The sequence below is a fragment of the Mustela nivalis genome (assembly GCF_964662115.1).
Source record: "Mustela nivalis genome assembly, chromosome: 1".
Classification (NCBI taxonomy): Eukaryota; Metazoa; Chordata; class Mammalia; order Carnivora; family Mustelidae; genus Mustela; species Mustela nivalis.
In genome coordinates this window covers 92,183,765-92,201,399 of record NC_139020.1, presented here as the reverse complement: position 1 = coordinate 92,201,399, position 17,635 = coordinate 92,183,765, and the positions used below count along the sequence as shown (strand labels likewise).

Genomic DNA, 17,635 nt, shown 5'->3' with positions numbered 1-17,635 from the left:
TCTGCTATCTCAAAATAAGCTTTTCTCCAAAATTAAATGTAGTATAAAGAGAAAAAAGTCTTATTTGTAATCACTGATATAATAGATTTAGGCAGAATTATCCATGGATGGTAAAATCACTGGGTTAAAAGTTCTGAGGAAAGAGAATATTCATACAATCTCATAGTACCACTCCTCTAATTTATTCATAAAAAGTCATAAAGCAACTGCCATTTTTAAATGATCATGATGATAAATAGGGCCCTGAGTGGTGCAGTTGGTTTAGTGTCCAACTCTTACTTTCAGCTTAGGGTCATGGTCTCAGGGTCATGAGACTGAGGTGACCCCCACCACCCCCAGGCTCTGAGCTCAGGGAGGAGTCTGCTGGAATTTCTCTTTCCTTCTACCTCTGTCCCTCCCTGTGCTTGCTCACTCTCTCTGTGCTCTCTCACTCTCTCTCAAGTGAATTAAAAATCTTAAAAGAAAGAAAGAAAGAAAAAGAAAAAGAAAACTGGCTTAAAAAGAACTATGAAATATGACTTTGACAAAAAAGCAAAAAAGTGATTTTAAAAAGGCCCATCCCTATAGTAAAAGGAAAAAAAAATTCTCTGAAGGGTTAAGACTCAGCTTTGTGCTGTGGCTTACTAAGCCTCAACATTACCATCCATACAATGAAGATAATAGTATCTGCCTCTGGATATTGCCGTGAAGATTAAATTAAAATGAAGGGAAAACACTCATCATAGTTCTTGGAACAACTGGATACATTATAAAGATTAGTTTCTATGCTTTTTAGCATTCCTCATAGAGGGAGAAAGGAGACTGGACATCTTTGGAGATAATTTGTGAGATTTTTCTAACTATTGATAATACCTCATTAAGGTAAGAGATCACTGTTGGGATGCCCAGGTGACTTAGTCAGTCAAGCGTCCAACTGTTAATTTTGGCTCAGATCATGATCTCAGAGTGGTGAGATGGAGTCCTACATTAAGCTGGGCATGGATCCTGCTTGAGATTTTCTCTCTGTCCCCCCTCCCTGCTCCCCCTTTCCCTCTCTTTAAAAAAAAAAAAAAAAAGATAAAAGATCTTGCTAAAATTCAACACTGTCTAGAAAACCTAGCCAAATAGTTAAGAAAAATAAGCGAAATATATAGTAAAAAAAATAAGTGAGATATATATTAAAGAGGCAAAATTGTTATTTGCAGATATTATCTAGCTATAAATTCCAAGTTAACTAAGAAATTATTAGAATTAAGGTGACCAGTTAAACTTAAATATTCAAAAATAGATGATATATCATAAGCCTCTGAAAACAAAATACTGCATTCACAAAAAGAACAAAATTATAAAACATTTAAGTATAAATTTAACAGGAAATGTGTAAAATCTAAGGGATAGAAACCTTAGTGAAAAAAAAAAATCAATAAATAGGTATTATACCTCATAGTTAAAAGGCAAAGCTCTGTATTATAAAACTATCAGTTCTCACATTAACCTATAAATTCAAAGCAATTCCAAATCAAAATACCAGCAAGATTTTTTCTTTCCTGGGGATACCTGGGTGGCTCAGTCTCTTAAGTGTCTGACTCTTTCAGATCAGGTCATGATATCATGGTCCTACAATCGAGTCCTGCATCAGGCCACATGCACAAATGGGAATCTGCTTGTCCCTCTCCTTCTGCTCTTTCCCCTGCTCACTTTTGCTCTCTGGAATAAATAAGTAAAATCTTTTAAAAAATAAAATAAAAAATATGGGCGCCTGGGTGGCTCAGTGGGTTAAGCCGCTGCCTTCGGCTCAGGTCATGATCTCAGGGTCCTGGGATCGAGTCCCGCATCGGGCTCTCTGCTCAGCAGGGAGCCTGCTTCCTCCTCTCTCTCTCTGCCTGCCTCTCTGCCTACTTGTAATCTCTCTCTGTCAAATAAATAAATCTTTAAAAAAAATAAAAATAAAAAATAAAGTAAAATTTTTAAAAAAAAGATTTTTTTTCTGGAACCTAGAAAAACCTTCAAAAACTAAGCTGGAAGAGAAAATAAATATACAAGAGCCAAGGAAATGTGGAAATAGAAAATTAATGAAATGACTTCCATAGCATATATCAAAACTAACTAAAATAATTAAACTAATGGCGGTATGTGCAAAAATATATTTCTCCCCAAAATCAGTGAAAAAGGGACACCTGGGTGGCTCAGGTTGGTTGAGTGTCTGTCTGCCTTCAGCTGAGGTCATGATAACATGGACCTGGGACAGAGTCCTGCATCTGATTCCCTACTCAGCAGAGAGTCTAATTCTCCCTCTCTCTCTTCTTCTGCCTCTCCCTCTGCTCATGTTCACTCTCTCTCTCTCAAATAAATAAAATCTTAAAAAAAAAAAATCAATGAAACAGAATAGAAAGTACTTAAGTTCATCTGAAAAATTTAGTATGGAACAAAGTTGTCCTTCAGCCCAGTGGTTAAAGAACCTATTCAGTAACAATATTAGAATACACTTTTAAAAAAATTAAGTAGTATCAGTACATCACAAACAACTAAACCCCTAAATATCAGATTGATTGAAAAGATAATCACTTGAAAAACTGCATAATTAATATACAAAAAATATTTTTAGATGGGAAATACACATACCTAAGAGAACCCAGAAGCTAAAAAGAAGGGGAAAAAAAAAAAAAAAAAACAGATGGATTTGATTAAAGTGAAAAACTCCAGACAAACAGGTTACAGAAATGTTGGCAACTTTTTTAACAGACAAAATGTCAATGCCCCTTCAAATAAACTAATAAAAAAAAAAAGAATCCAAGAGAAAAACTGGGCAAAAGACATGACTAAACAAGCTGCAGAACTACAAATGATCAGTAATGTATAAAAGGATAGCTGTAAAAAAAAGTTAGCATTTTTTGCCTATTGGGAAAAATTTTTTTTTTAATTGGGAAAATTTTTATTTATTTTCTTAAGATTTCATTTATTTGAGAGAGAGAGCAAGCACATGCACACGCAGGAGCAGGGGGAGGAGCAGAGGGAGAGTGAGAAGCAGACTCCCAGCTGAGCAGGGAGCCCAATGGAGGGCTTGATTCCAGGACCCTGGGATCATGACCTGAGCTGAAGGCAGATACTGAACTGATTGAGCCACCCAGGCGCCCCCACTGGGAAAAACTTTAAAGACCAATAATATGCAGTTGGGAACACAAGGAAAATACTTCATTGGTACACTGTTGTTTGAAACATAAATTGGTAGGTGTTTGGAAGACAATTATCAAGTTTTAAAATAGGCAAATTTTAGACCATGTTTGCAAGAATATATACTAAATAAAAAGGATGTTCCTTCAGCATAATTTGAAATACTGATTTAATGAAGGTAATTTTTTCTGCTCATCAATCAGGAAAAAGATTAAATTATGGTATAACAACACTAGAGAACACTATACATCGATTATAAAGTAAGTAGTCTGCTCTCTCTATGAATGTCTCTAGTTATCCCTGCCCACCTTCACATGGAAAGATGATCGTGAATGAAAACAATTCAAGTTGCAGAAACGTGTAGAAATACAAATCTGTTTACTTGAAAAAAAGGGGTTTGTGTGCATAGAATATCTATACTTAAAGACATATTAATATGATGCAGAACATCCCAACTATTAACAATGGATACCATTAGGAAGTGGGGGTGAGAGGGGAGAAGGGGAACTTTCCACTTTAGGTATGTCTGTATTGTTAAAATATAGTTTTAGTCCTTTGCCTTTGTCATCTACATTTGGTAACTGGTTGCATTTTTGTTTCTATCATCATTCTCAGCCACATTCTTACATAGGTAAGCTGCCAGGTACAGGGCTTGGGACATACAGCAGGCACACAATAAATGGCACTTCAGTTAATTCTAGGCATTTCCACCTGGATGCCTGCAAAGCATGAAGAACTCAAAATTCAGTTACTTGTTCCACATAATGAATTACCTCCTCTCACTAATCTTTTCCTCCTTTATTCCCTAGTCTCTCTCAAATAAGAAACCCATTGTTGTCAGAATCCCTTTTTTCCCCACAGGCAATCAATGTGTAATTCATATTGATTCTACCCCTAAAATCACTGTTCAATCCATAGCCTCTTCTCCCCCTCTGATTCTCGCAGCTGGACTACTTCCAAAGCCTCCAAATTAGTCTTCATCCACTGCTAACTCATCACCCATACTGGTTCTGAGAGTGAGCCTTCTAAGATGAAAATCTAAGCATGAATCTCTCTTACTTAAAACCCTCACCAAACGAAAAAAAAGTCCGAAGCCCAAAGTATGATATTCAAGAATCTTCATGAGTAGTGCTTGTGAACCTCTTCTTAGCCTCACTTATCAGTGCCCACTTCACACTTTATGTCCTAATAAGGAATGACTATGGAACTAACAACTAAACTGATCTGAATTCCCCAAACATACCATGCAGTTGTGCAATGCCTGGAATGACCCTCACCCCACATCTTCATCAACCAGGCAAACCTATTTATCCTTTAAAAGCCTCAAACGCTTCATCCTCTAGAAGGTTTCCCAAACCCCTCCCCAATATCCATCCCTGCAAGGACCTTACCATAAACACATACACACTCCTTTATTAACTCTTCTATGTCTGTGTTCCTAGAAGTTCCTCAGTCCCTTGAGGGCAGAGTCTTATATTAGTCACCTCTACACCCTCTGTCCACCCTAGCACCATGTGCCTACCTTAGAGTAGGCAGCAGGTATTCAACAATATTTATTAAAGTGAGTTTAAACACACTTTAGGTAATACATGAAATCCTAAGCAAGAGTGGAATTTTAAAAATTCAGGTTTTCACTATGCTCACTTCAACCTTGAAAAAAAACCCAAACACTCAAGTTACCTTAAGAAGAGGGTTCAGAGTTGTACTAGAAAGCTCTCATGGACCTCCAGGAAGAATTTTTTCACAGAAAACTGCCTCCTCCTCTGCTTTCTCAGACCTGACGTTTGTACTTGGTTGGTGCTGGCCTCACTAGCCTCTCCCTTAACTCTGCAGCTCCAGTCTTCACTGCTACCAAGCAATTTATCTCTGTATTATCTGATTCAAATTTCTGAGAGAGCTATTTTGGTTTTGGGCACCAGGCCACCAAGTCATTTCTCCTCTGATAAAGGTATGAGGAGTTGTCCTGTGGTTAGGTGTCATGCCAGAAGCTCCAGGACTAATAACTAACATTCCCCCAACTCCCAACTCAATATACTCTTTGTATTTCCTTAGAACATTCTAGAGATATGCCTTATATTGCTAAAATTATTTTGCAATACTTTTAAAAACAAGTCTTGCCAAGACTTGTTCACAAAAAAATCCTGCATACTTCTTCACTGAACCAGCTATACAATCCAAAACACAAGGAGTTAATCTCCTATTTGTAGATGTGCACAAAAAGAATACTCCAGAATGTTATAACCGTTCAATGGCAGTGGGTTTAAAAAGCATTTTTACAATCTTTCTGCGAAATTTCCCATACATTTATAATGTAAAATGAAATGAGTAGTCCAGACATTTCCTTGTTAAACTCTATCCCATAATATCAAGTAACTTTAATATAAGGATAAGCACATACAATAGCAATTTATCACTAACCAACAAAACCTGTTTCTCTTCCTCCTAACACTACTAGGTAATGATTGAAGAAGGAAGGCCACTCACTGACAAACTCCCATGTCAAGGAAAGAAGGGTGTATAGGCTGTGACACAGTCAGATTTTTTTTTTTTTTTTGAAAACTGATTTATTTATTTTAGAGAGAAAGCTTGAGTGCGTGCTGGGGGAGGGGCAGAGGGACAGCAAGAGAGATATGAAGCTGACTCCCTCCTGAGCAAGGAGCCCCACACTGGGCTCAATCTCATCACCCCAACCAAGATCACGACCTGAGCCAAAATCAAGAGTCAGACAACTGACCAACTGAGCAACCCAGGCACCCCAAACCAGTCGGATTCACAATGCTATTAATCTGCTGCTTAAAAACTAGAAAAAATCTAATTAAATCTGTTACATCTAGAGGGATGTCACATTTGCACTAAACAAATTTAACTCAATGAGAGAACACTATACAAGTCTTTGAAAGGAGAAGGCAATTGATTCACTGAAAAATTCTGGCTATTCCAAGATTCAATGTTCATTGGAAAGAAACACTGTTACAAGGGGATAGGAGAAAACTTTCCAATAATAGCCTTTCATAAGATCTGAAAGAATAGAAACTTTTTTCAAATGCACCTTGTCCTTACATTTCTTGATACAAAGGAAGAATTTTCTATTTTAAAATCAGGTAGGTGTTCTAGTTAGCCTACCTGTTTATTAGCTACCCTCACTGGTGACTCATTTTAGTTTCATCTGTAGTAATGAGCAGCTGACTATGTAATATCAAAACCACCGGTTTAGACTATTGTTAATAAACATATAATCTTAACAGATCTAATTTCAGGGGACAGAAATTGGTACAATTTAGAGAGTGCTGATGTTGTCTTTAAATGAGGCTTGAAATGAAGGCACTGTTAGAAAGCTTCCAATGAATAAAAAGCAATAAAGGGCAAAAAAAATTCTTTAACAAAAATTCATAGATTTTTATTTTATTTTTTTAAGATTTTATTTATTTATTTGACAGAGAGAGACACAGCAAGAGAGAGAACACAAGCAAGGGAGTGGGAGAGGGAGAAGCAGGCTTCCTGCTAGGCAGGGAGCCTGCCGATGCTGGGCTGAATCCCAGGACCCTGGGATCATGACTGAGCCGAAGCCAGATGCTCAACGACTGAGCCACCCAGGTGCCCAAATTGATAGATTTTAAAAAACAAAATGTTAACTTGAATGTTTTGGAGAAATTCTAGTCAGGCACTTAAAGGATTATATGTTCTTTTTTATTCTCTTTTATAAAAATAATTGTAGCAATAAGCCAAGACAATATGACACCTACATTCCTGAAATATAACAGACTTTGATTTCTTTCCAAAGGAGACGTTTATGGTAATTTTAATTTACTAACTAGGCCTATTTCTATTTGTAAAACCAGTAAAAATGGGGGGGGGAGCTAAATTTCTTCCTCTTCATAGTTAAAATTATTGGAAATTATTTAAATTTAGTAAGACAAGAATTTATATTGTTTAAAGTCATAAATGTAAACCAGAGAACTGAAAATAATGGTTTAACAATCAAAAATTGAGAAGCACCAAACAGGAGAAGGGCAAGCAAAAGGCAGTGTTCACCCAATTTCTAATCTTTGAGAGGACGGGATTAAGAGGTACTATCTAAAGTTGAATCATGAAACAGCAGTATAACTTTTAAAGTAATAAAGCCAATCACCAGAAGAACAGAAATAAACTGTTAACAAGCATACCTCTGGAAGTTGGGACAATGGGATAAAAGTCACTTATTTTATACCTCTGTACAATCTGCACATTCCTACCATGTGAGTATATTCATTTAATACAGTTTTTTAAAATGTCAATAATGAGACACCTTAAAAAAAAACCCAAACGCCTACTATATATTTCATTCTCTAGGCCTAATAACTCATGGACTGTCAACTTTGTAAAATGGAAAGTGAGGTGACTCTCTGGGTGGCTCAGTTGGTTGTGTCTGCCTTGAGCTCAGGTCGTGGTCCCAGGATCCTGGAATTGAGTCCCAAGTCCTGCTCCCAGCTCAGTGGGGAGCCTCCTTCTCCCTCTCCCTCTACTGTTCCCCCTGCTTGTGCTCTCTGACTCTCTGTCAAATAAATAAAATCTTACTTAAGAAAAAAGCCTATATGACCAGTCACTATTCTTAAAAAAAAGAAAGTAAAGTGAAATACCTCATCTATCAAGTTAAAGGTAAGATAAAGGAAGCAAAAACTTTTCCCCCCCACATTGCAAAGTTCATAGCTGACCATATTCAAGTCAAAACAGCTCTTGGGACCACTACAGACTTTTAAAAAACAGGCACACACACTTCTAGGTATTGTCTTAAACTGAAGACCTCCTTGATCAATTTAATCAAAAACACTGATACTGTCCAAAATAATTCTTGTAAACTACAGCTGAATACAGTCAACCTAATAAACAAGAAGTCAGAGGCTACATGGCTGCAAGAGAACTAATAAGTCGTTATATCAAACCAATATCACATTTTAGGGCTTCCATTTCCTTTGAAATCAAAACAAGAGAGGTGGGTTTTTTTGTTTCTTTGTTTTTTTTTTTTTTAATTTGCTATCTTCACTGATCCCCTCCGGAATGTAAAAGTATGCATTGCAGTTTCAACCTCCTAGTGCTTGAGTTTTTTTTAAGCAATTTACTTCTGCTTGGACAAACAGTCAGACAGGCCAAAGCCACTGGGTTTTCTGTTAACCCTTAACTTCAAATCTTCATGTTCACACTAACATTTCACCTCTCTAAAGCTACTAAATATAATTATCTCGTATTTCAAACCACAACTGAATTCAAGAGAAGGGGGATATGTCCGTCAGGTCACTGATTATAGACTATGATTTAATACAACAATATTAGGACTGGGTTATTACTGGTGTAAGCACAGGAGTTGTAACAGGTAATAATATACGTAAAGATCACAGATTTTAAAACCACCCTCTTCTCTCCTTGCAGTATCTCCCCCCCCCCATCAAAATGGTCCTTGAAGCAACACTGACAAAGAAGCATTCACAGTTCTAATCTACACATACACAGCCTAATCTCGGCGAGACATAAGTACCTAATGCACATCCCTAAAAACCATCAACTTTACTCTTAAATAATAACTCCTATGTCTAATACACAGGCAGCCTGACCACAGTCCGGATACACTTTGTGAACTGTTCTAGGCGAGGAAGGTAAACCTGACTTAGAGAACCAGAGGCTTTAGGCCTTCTGGTAATTCAAAGAACCAGCAAACTAAAGCGGTCCTGTCTTTCAAGCCTAGAGCAAACTTAGTTCACTGAGGCATCACTCGGAATCAACTCGCAACCCCAAACACATTCAGACTTCATGACGTAAAGCCCTAGTAAATCTCTTAGTAGGCGAGTCTCTCTCGAACCCACCAGGTGGACGTGCTCCATTCCAAGACTCCTCCCTCGGACCCTAGTCGGGAGCCATCAGCCGCGCGACTCCCGGTGGGGCGCCCTGAAACACACCTTGGGGTGCCCCAACGCAGCGCCCCATGCTCCTCCCCCGACCACTTGGTTCACCCACCGTGAGTCCCTAGAGGCTCCCGCCCGGACCCATTCGCCCACATCTCCAGCCCCTCACCCTCCCCGCCTCCAGTCCAAGTGGAGCGGGCCTTTCCCCTCCCCTCCCACCCCCACCCCTACTCTGAGACACTCACCCGCGATAGTAGGCTTTCACCCGGACCTGGTGGGAATGGTCCCCGCTGCCGCCGCCTGCGATCGGGTGAGACATGGTACTGCTGTCCCTCTGGGTCGGCATCTCCTGACTCCCCCGCCTCAACGCGGGAGGCCGAGGGTGCGGGGGGCGCGCCGGGCGCCGTGGGGGCACTCCGCTGCCCGAGCCTCTTCCAGAGGCGCGGCTGCCGCTGGCTTACCTGTCCACTCCGCCCGCGGCGCGGACCCAAGGGTCGCCTCGCCGGGGCAGCCGGAACCGCGCGGCTCCTCCCGCCGCCCGGGCCCAGCACGCCTCCCCGCTCGGGTCCCTCCCACCTCGCTCGCTCCAAAGGCCCACATTCCGGGGGAGGGCGGGCGCAACCATCGATCCATCTCAAGGAGCCTCACCGCCCGGCTGCACCATTCTTACGGGGGCTAGGAAAAGGGGGAGAGAGGATGGGAGACGCAGCCTGTCACATCACACGGGCCGGAAGGGAGACCTTCTTGGAAGCCGTGACCGAGAGAATGCCAAAGTTCTCCCTACAAAGCCCCCTTCCTGCAGGGAAAACATTAGGGGACAAGGCGGCAGCATCTCACCCCGGTTTCCCAACTTGGTTGCGTCCGCGGTCAGCCGACTAGGGACTGGGATAGATTAGCCCTGCCGGGTTTCTGGGATTTGGAGTCCCGATGGGATTCTGGGACTGGAGGTTCTTTACGTCGGAAACCATCCTCCCCTGCTCTCTAACCGAGTCTGTCTCCGGCTTGCACCCCGCGGTAAGGGTTCGGCTTGAAATCCTGAATCCAGCTTGGGCATCTGAGGTCACTGGAAATGATTGGGCTTCGTCACGATCTACAGTTTGTCGCCTGATGAATTCTCCCTTCCAATTGCATAAATCATCTCAATTATACAGTGCCTTTTTGGGAAACAAGACTTTGGTAACCGGCTCAGCACAAGCTCTTTTATGGAAAGAATTTAATAACATAGGTAACAAATGTAATAATGAACGTAATAAAGGAGGAAACTCAACTGGAAGGTATGATGAAAGACCGACATTTCTTCCTTTGCAGCCCCCATACCTCGGCCCTTGTATAGTGCCATCGCATGGCACAGGTGCACAGTATTTACCCAGTCCATCCATCAGCATTGTTTTTTTTTCTATTTTTTTCTATCACTGCTTAGCTAAAGATTAGGGTATAACAGATCTGACCTTGTAGCCTTGTCTCCGACCTTCCACTGATCTTGGCTCTGTCACATACTGCAAATACAGGTGGGAATCCAGCTCCTGCCTCAGTCCTGGCACCAACACGTGCTAAAAAGGCTGGAATAATCAGGGAAATAACTTTCTCTATTATGATCAATAGGGTTGGAGGATTGACTCATCAGTTACATCTGACACTTAGTCTGGCATGATGTCCTTCAATTGCTACAAACTTGGATTATAAACACTTTTTTAAAAAGATTTTATTTACTTATTTGACAGAGAGAGAAGCAAAAGCAGGGGGAGCCACAGAGGGAGAAGGAGAAGCAGGCTCTCTGCTGACTAGGGAGCCAGAGGGGAGCTGAATCCTAGGACCCTAGGATCATGACCTAAGCTGAAGGCAGGCCCCTAACCAACTGAGCTCCTTGGTTGGTTGGTTGGATGGTTTGTTGGTTGGTTGGTTAACCAACCCCGCTGCCCCTAGATTATAAACTCTAAATAAAAATTCCTGGTGAAAGACTTGGTATCAGAGGATTGAGAATTGGGCACCTGTATCAACATGTTAAATATGAATCAATTAGCTATGAAGTATAAACTATTTCTGAAGTGAGAGTGTGAAATTTTAATTGGATTAATAGAAAATTTAGTATGCTTGTGACAAAAGGAAATTTATGTTATATGGGGAAATGAGAATTTAGAAAGGTATGGCATGGAGAGCTTTTTATTTTGGATTCTTACAAGTTTGAAAAATCCTTCATCATTGGCCTGCTCATGCTCTGAAGGTAATTACTATTTTCAGAGGAGGCTTATTGCTTACTTTGTCATCAATAAGAATTTATAATAAATATGTGTTTCCATGTCTTGGTTATTGTAAATAATGCTTCATGGGGTGCAATATCTTTTCAAGGTAGTGTTTGTTTTTTTTGGCTAATTAACCAGAACTGAGATTGCTGCATCTTATCATACTGCTATTTTTTATTTTTTCAGGAACCACCATTCTGTTATCCATAGTGACTACATCAATTTACATTCCCATCCTAATTTCATTTTTTGATTATTCATTGCCAGTGTAGAAGACTAAATTTGCATATTTCCAGTGTTCTACAAGCTTGCTGAACTCATTAGTTCTGATAGTGTTTTGGTGAGTCCCTTAGAATTTCCTGTACACCAGATTATGCCATTTTAGAATACAAATTGATTTACCCCTTTCCAATTTGGGTGCCTTCTATTTCTTTTTCTTGCTTGAATGCCTTAGCTAGAACTTCTAGTACTATGTTGAATAAAGAGGAGCATGTGAACATTTTTGTCTTATTCTCAATCTTACGTGGCTAGTTTTCAGTCTTACACATCAGATGTGATTACTCTAGATTTTTTTCCCCTTTTTTTTTGCAGATGCCCTTTGTCAGGTTGAGGAACTTCTACTCCTAGTTTGTTGACTTTACTTCTTTCTTTGGTTTTAAAATGAGCACTGTGGCCACCATGGGGTTTGCACTCAAGACATGGAGATCGAGTCCCACACTCCACCTACTAAGCCAGACAGACGTTAGACTATATTTATTTTGAAAAAGTGCTGGTGTTCATTTAGTGCCTTTTCTCTATCTATTGAGATAATCCCATTTTTCCTTTATTCTAATTGATACGGTATGTCAATTAATTGATTTTTGGATGTAGGCAAACCTTGCATTCCTAGGACAAATCCCAACTGGTTGTGACTTACCATCCTTTTTGTGTGTTGCTCCATTCAGTTTGCTAGTATTTTTTTGAAGAATTCCAAATCTGCACTCATAAGCATTGTTTCCTGTCAGCTAAGTCCAACATCTGCATCCTCTCAAAGGCAGTTTCTGCGTGCATGGGGCTCAGTTGCATGTTTGTATGTCTCACTGTTTTTTTGTTGCAAGCTGTAGGTTTCCATTGTAGCAACTCAGGAGACTGATCCAGACTGGCTCCAACTTTTGTTGTCATTGTTGTTCATTTCTTTATTTGTTGAGTGACTTGGCCAGACAAGTTGAGGGGAGTTTATTTCTCCCAGAGTGTGCAGGCTCCTTAGGGCTTTGGTGCATCTCCCCAAGCTGACACCCGGACTCCTTCTCCCTCCCCTGGGGGATGACAGTGGTTTTAGTCAGGTTCTCTGACTCTTTTCCTCAAGTCCCTATCCAGCCTTTGGCTAGTTTGCCTCTATTGATACTATTCCTAGCTGTTAGTCTCCACTAATTGGAAAATGATTGCCCCAGTGCTTCTGACAATGCCCTGGGCCATAAATGGCCCCAAGGTCTGATTGAATGGTTATATTTTTATTTATAATTTTCATGAGTTACGTTTGTTTCACTGGGGAGAGTATATATAGGGAGCTCCTCGTGTTTCCATTCTGTAAGTGCTCTGACATTAGTTTTTAAAGTCAATATGATGAAATTATAACAGATATAAGGCACAAAGAGTTATGCTTACAGGATGATCAGGTCAAAGAAATTATGTTATGTTATGTTATGTTATGTTATGTTATGTTATGTTATAACAAAAGAAAACCCTGAAAACTATCTAGCCATTTCTTTAAAGAAAAAAGCCATTTCTCTAAAGAAAAAGAAAAAAAGAAAAAACTCTGTAAAAGGGTTTAAAAGGAACATGGCATCACATTAATCATATCTTTAGGAAAATGCCACTTCCTTTCTATGGATTGAGCTGCTTTTACAAGAATAATCAGAATAAGTTGACCTTTATATTCAGTCTTATTGCGCCTCACCTGTGTGTCTTGCAGTCAGAATCAGATACAAAAACTTGTTTGCCATCTTGTTGATGGCAAATACTGCTACGGTATTTCTGATGCCTCTTCCTCAGTTGAGAATCAAATGGTAGAAAATGTAAACTCAATGGTAGACACTGTGACCAAATCTCCCACAGCTATTTTCTTTCTGTCCATGCTTGCTAATGGTGCTTACTAATACACTTAGCTTTGGGTAAGGTTGCTGCCCTTAACGTAGCATTCTTCATTAAGCATGGGATACACTGAGCATGGGATAATGTCATTAAAAGGAGAAAAAAAGGATTTAAACTGTAAGTCCTGATCATTTGCAGCGGGGGGGGGGGGCTGACTTTGTGACCTGCAGAGATAAACATTGAGCACTGGGCTGAATTAACCTGCCTTTGACTCACTGCAATAACTTTAATAGGGAAAATTAATTAATGTGCAAATCCACAGGCTTAAGAGATTTAAAATATTTTGGCCAACATTTTCCTATTTAGTGACCACAAAAGTACTTGTCCCAATGTGGAGCAAAAATATCCTGCCTGGAAAATGGCGAATGAGATAATGAATAGTAGACATGGGTCTTGTGTGATCCTGTTTTACTATCACACTGTTGTACCTCACCTTCAAGAACAGAAGCCACGACTTAAACTCGTGACTGGAGTCCTGACAGCTGAGGTTAGTGAGAGAGTTTAGTTTTATTTTGTTAATTAACCTTGCTGATTTTTTTTAAAAGATTTTATTTATTTATTTGACAGAGATCACAAGTAGGTAAAGAGGCAGAGAGAGAGGAGGAAGCAGGCTCCTGCTGAGCAGAGAGCCCTATGGGGGACTCGATCCCAGGATCCTGGGATCATGACCTGAGCTGAAGGCAGAGGCTTTAACCCACTGAGCCACCCAGGCTCCCCATAACCTTGCTGATTTAAATGGAGAATACCCCCATGACTTTCTTACCCCTTCTTCTTTGCCCTCTCACTGCCACATTGACATGGCCTACTTTATCTCCTCATTATCTGGGTACTCCCTTCACTCCAGCCTCACAAACTTATTCCCATTATGTTCCCCAATCTCACCCCCACACTACATAGAGCAGTTTTAGCCTTAACTTATTTAAAATGTCCTCACTTTGGGGCACCTGGCTGGCTTAGTCAGTAGAGCATGCGATGCTTGATCTTGAGATTGTGAGTTCAAGTTGGGTATATTACTTAAAAATAAAATCTTTAAAAAGTAAAATAAAATGTCTTCACTTTTTAAAAAAAATACTTATTTATTTGAGAGAGAGAGAGCACAGCTTGGGGGGGGGTCGCTGTAGAGGGACAGGGAGCTGCAGACTCCCTGCCAAGTAGGGAGCTGGATGCAGTACTTGATCCGGTGACTCTGGGATCATGACCTGAGCCAAAGGCAGATGCTTAACTGACCGAGCCACCCAGGCACCCAAAATGTTCTCGCTTTGAACTTAAAATAATTTTAAGATTCATATCATATGTTGCCTGACAATCACAAAAAAAGAAACTCATTTATTTATGCCAATGACAACATATTCCTGTCTTTGTATTTATAGTACCCTCTGCATAGTCTGAAATGCCCTCCCAAACTCAGTCCCTACCGGTCCTGGCCAACTGCCACTGTCTTTTTCTAGGAACCATTTACACACTCACCTCTGCTCCACTAGACCATTAGGTACCCATTCCCTTAATTCTTCTCTTTGTACTTGTGCTCTGCATTCTGTTTTATATGTCAAATATAGCACATCTTGTACAGTACCATAGTTTATTTTCTTGCTGACACGTTTGTAAGGCTGGAACTGTAATTGGTTCATCACTGTGTCCCGGGTACCTAGCCCAGATCCTGCTAGATTGACACTGTTGACGCTGTTGACACTGAGTAGTACCACTTTGCTTCATGTTTCTTATCTGTAGGATGTGGATAAGACTTTGTTTAATTTGATAAGGATGTCCCGAGACTGGATTAATTATTTAATTCTTAAAATGTAAAGGAGCACTATGTTAATGTCAAAACACAAGAAACAAGAGGTTTGCTTTATGAGCCACTAATGGAGAGCTCCATTAAGTGGAGGAGTCAGTGATACAAAAATTATAAAACATTTACTTAATGAAAGTTGCTGAATACTCAAAGAGATCTAGGAAATCGCAGCATAATTAAATCCTATAAGGTTAATTGGTGTCAGGCACTACTGTCTTCTTTTCAAGAAAGGTATAATCCAGGTAGAATGTCGGGACATATACCAATAAAGAGGGGGGAAATATGCAAAATAGCAAGCTGTGTGCCAATCTGTGGTAAGGAATAATTGCAACAGTTCATGAATACTACCTTGTCTTCTTTGGGAACCAGAAGAATCCCTTGGTGTCTGGCTAGATTGGAAGGCACATGTTGAAAGGGCCTCCCTCAACACATAGAAACTTCATTTAGAAGTATCATTGTCTAATGATGTTTGCATACCCAAGGTTGCTGTCACTAACTGCAATCAACCATTAAATGTTAGCTCCCCTCCAATTTGAAAAAGCAAACCTGTTCTTGACGCTGGCACAGTCAACTGAATATGTAAATTTTATCTAATAAATTCTCGAGGCTGCAGGCACTCACTCACCCCAGCACTGGCCTTTTCAGCGCCCCAATTCTTTCTCTTAGCCTCTGGAGTCAACCCCTCTCCCCTGCCACAGACGACGTACTCATTCTCCCTACAACCTCCACCTACTTCCTATTGGCTCAAATACTTTCATATTGAATTTCTGCTGACCTTGAATTAAACTATATTCTATTTTGGGCCACAGAGAAATCAGAGGAAAAAGCAGGGCTCCTAGTCTATAATGATTTCTGGCTGCTTAATCACACATACAATGTCAATGGGAGCAGCACTCCAGAGATAAAGCTGCCGGTTATTTCATCGGCACACTGGGCTTATCATCCTGCAACTTGAGCAGGAGATCTTTCACTGAATCAGTATGGCTTCTTCTTCCAGAAAATAACAAATTATGCATCAGTCTATAATTAAATCAGCGAAGGGCTCCAGACATGGGAGACTTTACAGCGAAGGTGCTATCTTCATGAGGTGGCTCGAGAGTAGGAATCTTACCTTGTAAATTCTTCGCATTTAGAAAATTCTAGGTATTCAACATATATGAAATTATTTAATTTGATATTTAAATGATTTTATGTTGGTTCATGTCCACTTAAGATTAATCTTAGTGAAAGAGGAAGGAAGCTGCAACAGCAAACCAGCAGAGCGAGTCTTTATTTGCTATTTGCCTTAAAGCTGTTAGAGCTGTGACCTGAAAAGTTAGTTCGGCTTGCTGAGCAATCCGTTTACTCAAGTCAAACACAGCTTTTAAGGAAATGACTCTGATTTTTACCTAATCTGGAACCTTTCAACCTGAATCATGGGTTCATAGAGTTTCCTAGCTAGAATTTACTTTATATCATCTAATTCCGTTTTCTGAAACTTTTTTTTAAATTCATTTTCTTTTTTTTAAGATTTCTATTTATTCATCAGAGGGAGAGAGCATGCACAAACGGGAAGCAGGAGGCAGAGGGAGAAGCAGGACTCTAGGATCATGACCTGAGCCGAAGGCAGACGCTTAACTAACTGGGCCACACAGGCATTCCTGAAACTTTAAATATGCATACAGAGTAAGTGGAGATTTTATTACAGTGCAGATTCTGATTTCAAAAGGTATAGAATGGGACCCAGATTCTGCATTTCAGACCAGCTTTTGTGGGATACTTCTGCTCCTGGCCCAATGGTGAGTTTGAGGAGCAAAAAATCTGGGGCTTATTTTACAAATGAAGTCCAGAGAAGTGAAATGACAGTGATTTTTATCATTGCTTCAAAGCTTTTCATTCATTAGCATAATTTTAAAATACCATGAATTTGAAACAGGGAAACTGATTTCTGGCAGATGAAGAAAAAAATTAACATCCCCAAATTCTTAGATTCGTATTTTTATTTGTTTGTTTTCCATGATCTAACCACATATGTAAATGCTGTCTGGATTTGTTGTAATTAGAGAATCACTTTAACCCACACATAGTTTGTTCTCATCACAATCAATTAATAGGCTCACTGTATTCCCGTAGATAAATGACAGTATACCGAGTAGCATCACCTGACATACTCATTCTTTCTCGTTTAGCAACCTTTTATATTTAGTCTTTTCTTTTTTTTCAAAGATTTTATTTATTTATTCATGAGAGACAGAGAGAGAGGCAGAGGCAGTAGGGGGAAGCAGGCCTCCCGCAGAGCCTGGGATCATGACCTGAGCCAAGGGCAGACGCTAACCCACTGAGCCACCCAGGTGTCCCCTTTTATTTAATCTTAATTTTAAAATTTTAAGTCAGGGGGATGCCTGGGTGGCTCCATCTGTCGAGTGTTTGCCTTTGGCTCAGGTCATGATCCTGTGGTCTTGGGATAGAGT

General features: G+C 40.0%; 1 protein-coding gene across 1 annotated transcript in view; it reads right to left on the bottom strand.

Moving 5' to 3' along the window:
- Positions 1-9,597, bottom strand: part of PRKCI (protein kinase C iota) — a 67,238-nt gene extending 57,641 nt beyond the window's left edge. The window contains exon 1 of the mRNA XM_082742130.1: positions 9,269-9,597. Coding sequence (XP_082598256.1) covers positions 9,269-9,369 — 101 coding nt within the window. The 5' untranslated portion in view covers positions 9,370-9,597. The remainder of the gene's footprint in view (positions 1-9,268) is intronic.
- Between the last annotated feature and the right edge of the window lie 8,038 nt (positions 9,598-17,635).